Here is a 13,752-nt window from a genome sequence, read left to right on the forward strand (position 1 = left end):
AGACAAACAATGGAAGATAATGTTATATATAAACCACTTATATGCTGTATGCATGTATATGGATAAATACATGATAATAAAAAATATATCATCATCACTACTTAATTAACATGATGATGACATCAACTGCCAGAGCCGACCACTATTTGAGCAGATAACTACTACTATAATCTAATTAAGCACTTGTCTGCAAAATGCAATGACATGGACGACCACCCATTATAATTGGACAGGGACTACTACGTTAAATTCAAATGTTGTTATATATATATATTAGTTTTTAATCCTATCTAGATATAGTTAATTAGTTATTGTGTTTGTGTCCTCCTTCAACGTTTTCAACGAATGGATGCTACAAAAAGGAGAAGGCTACTTTAATTTTTTTATTATATTAGTAAGTGCATGCTGATATTTAATATAATAACCCCTCATCAATTAAAAGTCAGACCTCACAAACTAAATTAACTCATGATATTAACTTTAAGCCGCGTTGCCTAATTTATAGAATAAAATGGTAGTTTTCAATTATTCTGTTTTAATTTTTGTTTATTTTCAGAATACTTTTTGAAGATATAAAAGTCAAAGATTTATATTAAAAATTTTGAAATATTTAAGTTTTGAACAATATTATACATAATAATAAAACACATCAACGACATTTTTACAGCCAAACATATTAAAAAAAAAGTAATTACCAAATATTGCCGCTCCTTTTTTGCGAAAAAAGAAAAAACTGAAAACAGTAAATATTAGCTATGACAAAAAAAAAAAAAACTGTTAATTACTTAACCTTTAGAAAATATAATTTTCTCAAAGAATAGCCTTTCAAAACACCGTTATATATTAAAAAAAAAAAAACTGACTTGATTAAAGTGAAAATGAAGTCACTAGTCAATTTATAAAAAATCAGAATTTCACGAGTGAATCCATGGCCCTCCTTTCTCATGAATAGCCCTTTACCTAAACTAATGAGAAACAACGCGAATAATAGAATTTGGAAAAGGTAAGTGGCTTCAGCTAACCCCACTTAACCGAATTTGGCACCCAATCACTTTTAGTCACCTCAGTAAACTACGCGTTATATATATAAGTTTAATCCCCAAAAGATGGATTAGTGCTTGAGCCATACATAATAGCGTGATTGTAACGGCCAATTTCATATTTTAATTCAATATATATAGTACTACACACTCCCTATTAATTTAATTAATCCGGAGGTTCTTTAATCCACTAATAATTTCAGTTAAAGTATTATTACTCCTTCCAGTAAGTGACAAATGGGTAGGTCCAACTATAGCTATATAAATAAGCTGCTTCTAACACCACTCCTTACTTATCCTCCTTCAGACACAATAATAATAATCATAATGGCGAAGAACAAGATTCACCCTCAAGAACTTGCTCCTTCTAATCCTCCTCTTACTCTTTCTGCAAAGGGAGAAACATATACACTGTGGATGAAATCGTTAGTGTTCCACTCCAATGGTTGCACTGTGTATGATTCCAAGGGTGACATAGTGTACCGTGTCGATAACTATGACCGAAAAGGTACAAGAGAAGTTAACCTCATGGATCTTAGAGGCAGAGTTCTCTGCACCATACACAAGGTAATTCATTCATTCATTCATTCATTACTAATAACTAAACTTCATTATTCTTCTTCTTCTTCTTCTTCTTCTTTTTAATTAACCAAGTTGTATGTTTGATTTATTATTGCAGAGATTAATAGCTTTGGGACGACGATGGGAAGGGTACAGATCATGCAATAGCAGTAGTAGTGATATTGAGGAGAGGCCATGGTTCCAAGTGAAGAGAAAGAAGATGATGATGATGAAGAAGAAGAAGAAGAAGGAGAAAGTAGCGTGCGAAATAAGGGTAGGGTGTGTTGAATACTGCATAGTGAGAAATAGTGAGAAAGAAGCAGCATATCGGATAGTAAACAAAGACGGAAATGTCATTGCAGAGGCAAAGCAGAAGCACTCATCGTCAGGGGTAGTTTTGGGAAATGATGTTCTAACTTTGGATGTGGCTCCTAACACAGATCATTCACTTGTTATGGCTTTGGTTACCGCATATGGATTGATATGCGGCACAATGTAAATTATTCAATTCTATCTATTCTCTGCTTTTGTATATTTTTCAACATCACATACAAGTTTTGTAATATTCAGATTTTGCCTCTGTTTCTGTATATAATGTAAGTGTGTACTATGAAATACACCGTTAAAAAATCATCAAAATTTATAGTATCCCTTATCTGGGAAAAGAAATTATTTAACGAAGAATGTTATATGATCATCAGAATTTATTATTTTTTATTATTAATTAATTATTAATATTTAAAAGTATATAATAAAATATTATTTGATTACTAGATTAAAAAAATTAAATTAATAATTAAATAATAACAAAAAAATAATAAATTCTGATAGTTTTATTATTTTTCTTATATTATCTTATCGAAAAATAATTTCTTTTAATTAACGAATAAAGCGTGTTTACTGTACACACAGGCGGCTATGAATAACTAGAGACAAAAGTAATACAAAGATGATGTGAATTGAAAAAGAAAGTGTTTCTTCTAATACTATGTATCTTACATGTTCAAATACTAATATTAGCAGAAGCCGATTTAACGTCTAACCAAAACTCTACTTCCATTATTTTTCTATTTTGGTGGAACTTGACTTAGTCTTTAGAGCTTTTCATATCATATCATCATCATAAAGAAGGGTTTCACAAAATGATGCAAATAGAAGAAGGAAGAAGGAAAAGAAAAATGAAATTAAAAGAGTAAAGTGTGAGTGTGACATGAACATGTTACATTGTTGTTGCACCCTAACCCCTAGACATGTCAAATGTGTATTATTGTTGTCATTCCAGCACATACATAAAGCTCCATATTAGGCTTAGGGTTAGGGTGTGTTCCCTCCATATATATGTAGAAGCAGAACGACATACTTGTGGTCCCTCTTCTTCTTCAATTCCATAATAACTCCACACTCCTTTCTTACTATGCTATATGCAACCAAAACAAAACAATTAATGCTCATGTGTCTTTAATTTCTTGATCCCTTCTTCTTCCAGTTTTTTTGGCTTTTGGTTTTTGGGTTTAAATTATCTACTTATCATATACGCTGCATATTTGAGAATCTTTATGCATGAACGTTATTTTCTTCTTTTTTTATTATTTTTTTTCAATTTAAAATTTGTTGTATAGAATTCCAAAAGGATTTATAAAACATAAATCACTAGCTACTCACAACTTTTTTTAAAAAAAACAGCAATAATATATGATTAGTATTTCAGCAAATATTATTATTTTAGACTGAAATTTAATCAATAATAATTTATACTCTTATTTATAAAGATTGACACATAAAAAATATATAACTTATATTTATATTTACATATATAAATAAATATAATTTGTATTTATTTATCAAAAATAATTTAATATTTATATTGGTTAAATACCGACTAAAATTACTGGAAACGGCTGGTCTCAAAATTTTTTGTTTTTAAAATATTTATTGCAATAAATAAGACGATAGACAAAGCTTGTCTTAGGCTTAGTTTGGTAAAACTTTTATTTTTTAAAAGTAGCTTATAAAAGTTAACTTTTAAAAAATGGCTTTTTAAAAGTTGTAGCATTTATGTTTGGTAAATCAAATCAAAAACAACTTTTAATAAACATAAGTAACATCAATTGTGTTTGGTAAAATAGTTTTTAAAATTTAAAAATACTATAATAGACATAAATGCAAACATTAAATTTGAAAATTAGTTAACATATGAGGTTATATTAGATTTTTAAATTTTGAAAAGCACGGGCCAACTTTGAAAAGCTCCCTCTAGGTGCTTTCAAAAGCACCCCTAACTTTTAAAAGCGGAAAGCACAAGCACTTGAGCTTTTTAATTTACCAAACACAAAATGACGTGCTTTTAAAAAAGCACAAGCACCTCCTGAAAAAGCTTTACCAAACCCAGCCTTAGTTTCGTTCTTTTTCCTCTCTGTCATTTGTTTACAGTTTACCCATCGCGGCAGAACACACGGCATTAATTTGCAATGATACATAACCACCAGACACTTAAACTATTTGGTAATAAAAATTTTTGGAAAGCTGTTTGTGCCTCATTTTGCTTTTGATAAACAAAGTTGCTTTTGCAATGATACATAGATCATGTGCTTGTGCATTTCGTTTGAAAGCATCTAACATAAATTTTTTTAAAGATGATTTGTATTTATTAAAATAATTAAAAAGTCTAATTTAATTTCATAAATTAATTAATATTTAAATTTAATTTTTTATATTAATATTAATTATAATATTTTTAAATTTTAAAAATTATTTTATTAAACGTATTTATTATTATTTGTGTTTATTAAAAATTATTTTTAATTTAATTTATTAAATATAAATGATATTATATATACACTAAAAATAAGTTTATGTATAAATATATCTATTTTTCAATTTATTTTTAATATTTTTTGTATTTTAGTATATATTTTATAAAAATAATCGATTTTTTACACCTGATATGATTGTATATATTCGCTAGCCTTTCTTGAAGAATAAGATGATAAGAACAGAAAACATGTGTGTATGGCCGCCCATAAGTAAAGTGTTTCTTGGGGCCTGGTTCATTGACTGTATAAGGTGTTTTGGCCTTTTGGGTAGTTGGTATATATGTGTATATAAACTATTATCAAAGGATTCATGATTAGGTTTATGAAAGATATTACAACAATGACATATGTATATATCTTTCTTAACATGTGCCGCACAACATATTCTACTGGTGAGAACGGAGAAGTCAAATATGTAGAACAATAATGCAACGTTTTGTAACTGATACCGCAAATTAGGGCATACAAGATACAATATTGGCTACAAATTAGATCCAAGAGTCATATATACATCACAATAATTTAATGTATTCCAACTTCCATGCATGATCATACAATACAACACATAGCCATATGCACGAAACATGCATATGTTACATATATATTGGACATATATCACAACATGTTTCATAAACTACATGTTGAAGTATTGTTTTCCCAAGTCTGAACGTTAGTCTGTCCAAGCTACCTTTTTTCTTCATGATAAGTTTTTTCTTCATGGTATTTGATCGGACGTTAGGATTTTGACCTATACCGTTTGAGATGTGCTATGGTCCATAAGGCCAATTTGTAACGTATGATGTCGAGTTAGAACTCGTGATCTGTAATAACCATATTATAGCCTCCCAATTTTAGCCTCTGAGTAATTTTAATTGTGAAGCAGATTAAGCTTATAATGAGTTATAACTCGGCAAACGGAATGGTGATCGAGCCCTCAAGATGCTTTATTAAAATTGATAATTAATGATTTGGTTTAAGTAATAATGATAATAATTAATTTAAGAGAGATGAAAATTAAATAATGATGTGAAAAATGTGTGGGTTCCTGAGGCCGTTTGCATCGTGCGTGGGTGTAACTGATGGGATCACAACTAGAAAATTACTTAATATAGACAGATTTACAGATAGATTTAGTCTTTATTACAGATAGATTTTTGGTTACCGATGAATTTTGTCCCTCTGTGAAAGTTTCGTCAGAAATTATTTACCGACGAATTTTTTTTATCGGAAATTACCGACGGATTTTTACCAGTTATCGACAGATTTTTCCTCAGTAAATTCTCCCCTCCATTTTCCTGAAACATCGAACTTTCTGACGGATTTTTCGACGGATTTTCCGTCGGTAATTACAGACGAATTTTTTGTCGGTAATTACAGACGGATTTTCCGATGAATTTTTCGTTGGTAATTACAGTTTGTAATTTGAACCTTGAAAAATCATCCCACACTCTGAATACAGACAGAAAATCCGTCTGTAAATCCGTCAGTAAAATAAAATAGATTTTTTTTAGATTTTTCTATTGCAAAATAAATATATAGTTAATACAAATTTTTATCTAATTTGTATTCGAATATTTATAATATTTCAAAAAATAAACAAATTCATCGTATTATCAAATTAAAAGAAAAATACTATAAACAAGCAAGTCAATATAATTCAAAACATAAAATAAAGTGTATTGATATATCAACTATAATTCAAAATAAATACCACTAAAAAAAACCTATAAAATTTGTACTGTAGCATATACTAAAGGTGTATAAAACAATCTACTCTCATAGCTAATCACTATTAGAATTAGTCTAAATATAAACATAAATCTATTCTAAAATTAAACTAAATATAGAGAGTATAATCCCCAAGCAACATTAGTTTACAAGAAAATATATGAGCACAGACTGAACATTAGTTGTTCAATTCTTCTTAAGATTTATTCAACGTTTTCTCTTTCTCTTTACGGCTTGTTTTGCTAAGACTTGCATAAGGGTTAATGCTTAGACATTAATTTGAAGTGCATTAAATTGAAAAAATGAGAATGCAACTAGCCAGTAGAAAGATATAAATGGTTGCTGTAAGGACTATGGTTGGAATTGGAGAATAAAGCCAAAAAGGGTACTATTCAATGGAATATTGGGATGGGAATTGAGTTTCTATGGTTTAATGTTGATGAATTGTGACCCATTAAAATTCCCTGCCCTCTTTTTGTTCCTATTTTTCCCCTTTTTTCAAAAAAATAATTAATTAAATGCATTTTTCTTGAAATGGAATATTCTCTCCTTTAAAAAATTTTCTGCTTCCTTTTTTCATGATTTTAATAATTGAACTCTACACAATTGTAACAATGACTTTATAAAGAATTGAATGCCGGCTCCATTATAATTAGCTCATTATTAATATTTAGCTCATGAATATTTAGCTCCATACCTTGAGGTTGAATTTGTCAAATCTATGAAATGTACTCTTATCTACATGGACATCCAACAAATCGACATTCAGATCATCCTGCATTACGATTATCTCCTATTAGAAACATGCAGACATTGGACATAAAGAAGTAATAGACTAACAAATACAAGAAGTTTTATTTGGAAAGCTTTGAAAGATGTCATTGGACATAAAAAAGTATACTTTATCTGTTTCAGTTTGCTTCTACACCCTTCATTATCACAATTAGGAAACATAAATATGTATATATCTACTAAGAGAGATCACCATACTACGAAAGTTAAAAAGGAAAAAAATTAACACAAATTAAAACAAGCAAGTAACCTCAAACAAGTAAGTAATCTCAAACAAAAAAAAATTATACCTTTTTCTTTTTTTGTCAATTTTTGTTCAGTCAACTGTCAAATAAGAACACATTCAAATAATTAAAATAAAACAACAAAATTTAGAAGGAAGAATGTTAGAGAAAAGAAAATTTAACTCAAGGTAAGGAATAAAGCTATAGAAATGAATAATAATAATAATAATAATAATAATAATAATAATAATAATAATAATAATAATAATAAAATCATAATTTATTATTTGTAGTGAATGCACACATGTGTACATATCAAATTCATTTTGCAACTTACATCACAACATACACAAAATTTTATGAAACTAATAGGAACATGTAATATAATGTGAGCAGAGGCGTATCTCTAAAGTTATAACTAAACTTGCTGGTTAATAAGCCCTGACAATTAGAAATATTAAGCAGCAATTTATTTGGAAGATACTGCTTGCAAATTATTGAGAGGGCAAAATGGGTTATCAACAGTGTCATTGAGTTCCATTGTGTTTTCATTTGTGAAGGGTGGATTAGAGGGACATGCATGATTCTCTTCCTTCTTTGTTAGGATCTATAGTGCCCTTGACATGGTTGGTCTCAAGGAAGGGTTCTCTTGTGTGCATAGAAGTCCTATGTGCACTACTTTTAAAATCTCATCTTTCTTATTAACATTATTGTTATCTGAAACTAGATTTGGATCAAATAGCTCTTCTGCTGTCCCTGATTGGAAATGCCTCCATGTCTGATTTTATTACAAGATATTAAATTCGATCAATGGAAGAAACAAAAGTTAATTCATTATGCACATGCAGTCTTGGCTCATTAGACATTCTAGAAAATAGCTATCAGTATAACTATGCTGTCTGAGTATTTTGTTGATTTGCTTCTGTTATTTTGTCTCCCAGTAACTATTTCTAAGATTAACACTCTAAGACTATATACATCTGCCTTTTTTGTTAACTGGCCATAAGCTAGGTACTCTGGTGCCATGTAACCCCTGTAGCACCACTTAAGAAAATGAGTATTCCACAATGTTCTCAATAGGTTAAATTACACTTAAAATTCACTGAAACCAAACTATAGCATTTACTATAGTTTACCCTTTTAGATATGATCCACATATATTAATAGGTCTTGGATTTGGTTCAAACTTTTCAATGCTATATATATTGTTAAGGGTTGTGAATAGATGCAATGATTGGAAAGAGATGCTTATAGAGTTTCGGCTATAGCTGTGCTAATGTGACTCTTATCTTCTTGAAAGGACTTGGCCAGTCCAAAATCAGCAATTTTAGCGCGAAGTTTAGCATCCAATAAGATGTTGCTGGCTTTTATATCTCTGTGAATTATCCTAGTTTTTGAATTCTCATGTAGGTAAACCAACCCTTTATCTGTCCCAATGATAATGTCATTGAAGAACTGAAGATTGATGGTTTAGAAGTTATAATAAATTCTCGTTGCAAGTATAGTTTCTAAACCAAGCAATCAACCTTTCTTACAAACGTTTTGATTGTCACAAGTAACAAACCCAATAAAATTTATAAACCGAAGTATTCAAACCTTGGGTCGTCTTCTCAAGGAATTACAGGAAGGTGTATTTTATTATTGGTTATGGAAAGGGTTTTGAGCAAGAGAAATGGTTTGCAGAAATTAATAAATTAATAACGAAGAAATCTCTTGGCAAGGTATGAAAACTGGAAGCCCTATCCTAGTTATCCTTATCAATGGTGATGAGAATTATATTTTTGCTACCACTCAGTCAACCTCTAACTATGAAGGTAAGTTAAGTGGACAAATCAATTTAACACCTAAAGTCCTAGTCAACTCCTAAGGAAAGACTAGAGTTATAGGAATCTAAATCAATCGGCAAAGATAACAATTATCAATCACGATGAGTTTGACAACTCAAGAGTTACCAATTAATCAACCAAAGCCAAAAGGGAAAAATGTAAATTATTTATATAAATAGGAGAAAGCAATCATGAGTCTAAAATACCTCAATTTATATCAAATAAAGAAAATCCTAACATGAATGGTGCATAGGCCAAATAGGCAACATAAGTAATACAAGCATTAAAGTATCTGAAAGTAAAAGAGAAATATAAAGTAAAAGGAATATTGAACCCGATGAAGAGTTGAAATCATAAATCCTTTAAGAGGAATCCTTATCCTCGAACCTAAGAGAGAGGAGAGAACCTCTCTCTCTAAAAGCTACATCTAAAACCTAAAATTGTGAGTAATGAATGAATGATTGAATGAATGATCTGATTTTGCTCCACTCCCAGCCTCTAATCTGTGTTTTTGGGCCAAAAACTAGGTTGAAATGTGGCTCAGAACCTGCGCCTGCGACTTCTGAAATTCTACAGATCGCGCACGTCACGCGGCCGCGTCGTCCACGCGTTCGCGTCACTCAGCATTTCTCAAACCACGCGTGCGCGTCATCCACGCATTCGCATCATTCGCGCAGCTTCCAATCCGTGCGGTCGCGTCAGGCACGCGAGCGCGTCACTGTGATTTCTTCCATTTCGCGCAGTCGCGTGAGCCATGCGACCGCATGACTTCTCGCTGGTCATCTCTTCAATTCCTTGTATTCCTTCCACTTTTGCACGCTTCCTCTTCATTCCTTACGCCATTCCTGCCCTATGAAGCCTGAAACACTTAACACACAGATCACGGCATCGAATGGTACGAAGGAAGATAAAAATATACAACTAAAAGGTCTTTAGGAAGCAAGTTATCAATCATAGAGTATTTTTAGGAAGGAATTATAAATACATGCAGATCATATGAATAAGTGGGTGAAGACTTGATAAAACCACACAAATAAATACAATATGAATCATAAAATAGCGGTTTATCAACCTTCCCACACTTAAACATTAGCATGTCCTCATGCTAAGCTCAAGAGAAGCTATAAAGGAGTGAAGACAGAATGGTATGATGTATGAAATGCAACCTATCTATATGAATGTAACTAAATACAAAATGTTTCTACCTACTTGGTCAAGGTAAACAAATCTTTCAAGAACAGACATGAACTGGATTTCACTAATTCAAATCATAAAAATGAGGTACAAATAAATTGCAAGAAGAAGATAGCTCATGAAAGCAGGGAACATAGAATTAAGCACTGAACCCTTAATGGTAGTGTATATCATTCTAACTCTCAAGTGTCTAGCGTCAATTCTCTCAATTCTCTACTAATCTTGCTTTCCTTCGGATAGGTGTTTCCAGTGGTTCTGCAAGCTCTACTCCCTTGTGGTCTTCAGTGAATTCCTCCACTTCTTTGCAAATTTCTTCCATTTCAACCATGTCTTGATTAAAGTCATCGATATCTTCCTCATCACTTGAGTCATAATTGGGAGGTTGAGAAAAGTCTACCTCTGCATCATCCTCGTATTCGCTTGGAAAAGATTCTTCTATCTCAAAGACTTCACTTGCGGATGCAAGTTCATTACTAAGAGGACTTGACTTGGGATTATCATCATCAAGGAGACATGCGTCTTGAGTTATTCCATCAAATTCCTTATAAGATACCTGCCTTGGGGGTTGTGCACTATCCTCCTTAGCATCAACAGTAACATCTTCGACGAAATTCTCCACAACTTTGGATTCTGGCGGAGGTTCGGCATCTCCTGAATCTTCAACCAACTCTTCCTTTTCTATAGTGACAGCTTCCTCTACTTGTTCTAGTACGGGGTTATGCTCTATACTGTACACTGGAGTTTCTAGTGTTTCCTTCATGCTACGTTCTTTATTAGATTCTCCACATAAAGCCATGGGGTTTGTTGAGTGTCCGAACGTCTAGAAGATAATTGATTTATTGCTTGCTGGTGCGGAATTTATAACCCACACTTACTAACCGACAAGTGCACCGGGTCGTACCAAGTAATACCTTACGTGAGTAAGGGTCGCTCCCACGAGGATTGATGGATCAAGCAACAATGATTGATTGATTGGATTAGTTAGGCAAGCAAAAATTGGTTTTGAGATGTTCAAAAGGTTTAAGTTCGAACTCAGAATATCAAAAGGATAGACAAATAAATAAGTTGGGAATAAAATGTTGAGAAAACAGTTAAGGTTTCAGAGTTGTCTATTTTCCAGATTTACTTTTATTACTAACTAATTTAATTATGTAGGATTTAATTTATGGCAAACTATATGTGACTAGACCCTAATTCCTTAGACCTTTCTAGTCTCTTCTAAAATTCATCAACTGCCAATTCCTTGGTCAATTAATTCCAATTAGAGGGTAAAAATCAATTTTCAGTTTATATGCCACAAAAATTCTAATTACCCAAAAATAAGGGGATTATATGTCACGTATCCCATTAAATCCAAATAATTGAAATTTAGGAGAATATGTTTTCAAACTGTTGTTCAAGTAAAGAGCTTTTCCAAGTTTTACAAGAACTCAATTAGAACATGGGTCATACTTCCGTTCCACCCATATTCATTAAATTAAAGAGCGAAAACAATTATTAAAATATAAATCAAGACATGAATTTAGAAAGATCAAATGAATAAATCCATACAAATAGACAGAGCTCCTAACCTTAACAATAAAGGATTAGTTGTTCATGGTTCAGAGAAGAAAAATAAGGGTTCTAGTAACAATCTGGTACCTGTCTAAATGTACAGAGTTTCTATTTATTACTAATCCTAATAGGTTTAAAAATAAAAAATTAAAAATAATATCTTTTCCTAAAAGATAAGATTTGAATTTAAATTCGAATTAATTAACAGATTTTCAGTTTATGGGTGGGGACCACTTGATTTGTCCATTCTGCAGCTTCTAATATGTATTTTCTGGGCCAGAAATTGGGTCAAAAATAGTCCAGAAATCGTAACTAGCATCATTTGTATTTTTGCAGATCACGCATGTGACGCGTCCGCGTCGTCCACGCGCTCGCGTCATTTGTGTAGATTCCAGTCCATGCGTTCGCGTCAGGCACGCGATCGCGTCATTGCGATTTCTCTATTCCGAGCGGTCGCGTGAGCCATACATTCGCGTCGGTTTTCGCTGGTCATCTCTTTGGTTTCTTCTTTTTCTCTGCAGAAACTTCATCAAATCCCTCCAAATGCTACCTAAAATAAATAAAATTGCACAAAACTCAAAATAGCATCCGTAGTGGCTAAAATATAATTAATTCTAAATTAAACTCAACAATTTAGATGCAAATTCACTAGGAAAAGATAGACAAGATGCTCATGCATCACTTGCTCCAGTTGATGAAGGGTTGCATTAAATTGGTCTACTAATTCTTCGAAGTGAACCTGTGATTCTTGGCTTGATGGGTATGGACATGGTGCATAGGGGAGTGGTGGTTCTTGGGAGTAATTGGATTGGCGTTGGGGTGAATAAGGAGTGATGAGCGGATAATTTATACGCTTTTTGGCATTGTTTTTAGGTAGTTTTTAGTAAGTTCAAGCTACTTTTAGGGATGTTTTCATTAGTTTTTATGTTAAATTCACATTTCTGGACTTTACTATGAGTTTGTGTGTTTTTTCTATAATTTCAGGTAATTTCTGGCTGAAATTGAGGGACTTGAGCAAAACTCTGAAAAAGGCTGACAAAAGGACTGCTGATGCTATTGGAATCTGACCTCCCTGCACTCGAAATGGATTTTCTGGAGCTACAGAACTCCAAATGGCGCGCTCTCAAAGGTGTTGGAAAGTAGACATCCAGAGCTTTCCATCAATATATAATAGTTCAGACTTTATTCGGAAATTGACAACGTAACTTGGCGTTGAATGCCAAGTACATGCTGCTGTCTGGAGTTAAACGCCAGAAACACGTCATGATCCGGAGTTGAACGCCCAAAACACGTTATAACTTGGCGTTCAACTCCAAGAAAAGCCTCAGCTCATGGATAGATCAAGCTCAGCCCAAACATATACCAAGTGGACCCCGGAAGTGGATTTATGCATCAATTACTTACTCATGTAAACCCTAGTAGCTAGTTTAGTATAAATAAGACTTTTTACTAGTGTATTAGTCGTCTTTTGACCACGTTTCATCTTTGGTCTCAGTTTTGTTTTATTCTTCATCTTAGGAGGCCATTGAGTACGTTTTAGGGGGCTGGCCATTCGGCCATGCCTGAACCTTTCACTTATGTATTTTCAACGGTGGAGTTTCTGCACACTATAGATTAAGGGTATGGAGCTCTGCTGTACCTCAAGTTTCAATACAATTATTATTACTTTCTATTCAATTCTCTTTTATTCTTATTCCAAGATATACGTTGCACAACACTTTGATGGATGTGATGATCCGTGACACTCATCATCATTCTCACCTATGAACGCGCGTGACTGACAACCACTTCCGTTCTACCTTAGGTCGGAAGCATATCTCTTAGATTCCCCAACAGAATCTTTGTGGTATAAGCTAGATAGATGGCGGCATTCATGGGGATCCGAAAAGTCTAACCTTGTCTGTGTTATTCCGAGTAGGATTCCGGGAATCCGGAAAGTCTAACCTTATCCGTGGTATTCCGAGTAGGATTCCGGTATTGAATGACTGTGACGAGCTTCAAACTCCTGAAGGCTGGGCGT

The 13,752-nt window shown here is 32.6% G+C and overlaps 1 protein-coding gene across 1 annotated transcript; it reads left to right on the forward strand.

Moving 5' to 3' along the window:
* The first annotated feature begins 1,347 nt into the window (after positions 1-1,347).
* Positions 1,348-2,175, forward strand: LOC107479966 (protein LURP-one-related 4). Its single transcript, XM_016100080.3, has 2 exons — positions 1,348-1,607; positions 1,720-2,175. Exons 1-2 carry the CDS (start codon positions 1,368-1,370, stop codon positions 2,098-2,100), a joined length of 621 nt encoding a protein of 206 aa, XP_015955566.1. The 5' UTR covers positions 1,348-1,367; the 3' UTR covers positions 2,101-2,175.
* Positions 2,176-13,752: the final 11,577 nt, after the last annotated feature.

This window comes from Arachis duranensis, chromosome 3, assembly GCF_000817695.3.
Source record: "Arachis duranensis cultivar V14167 chromosome 3, aradu.V14167.gnm2.J7QH, whole genome shotgun sequence".
Classification (NCBI taxonomy): Eukaryota; Viridiplantae; Streptophyta; class Magnoliopsida; order Fabales; family Fabaceae; genus Arachis; species Arachis duranensis.

What these genes read in the sequence shown, in the direction of transcription:
- LOC107479966 (XM_016100080.3), top strand. Translation starts at nt 1,368, where the DNA reads ATGGCGAAGAACAAGATTCACCCTCAAGAACTTGCTCCTTCTAATCCT. An exon ending in TTCTCTGCACCATACACAAG is followed by an intron (nt 1,608 to 1,719) that starts GTAATTCATTCA and finishes TTATTATTGCAG; the next exon opens with AGATTAATAGCTTTGGGACG.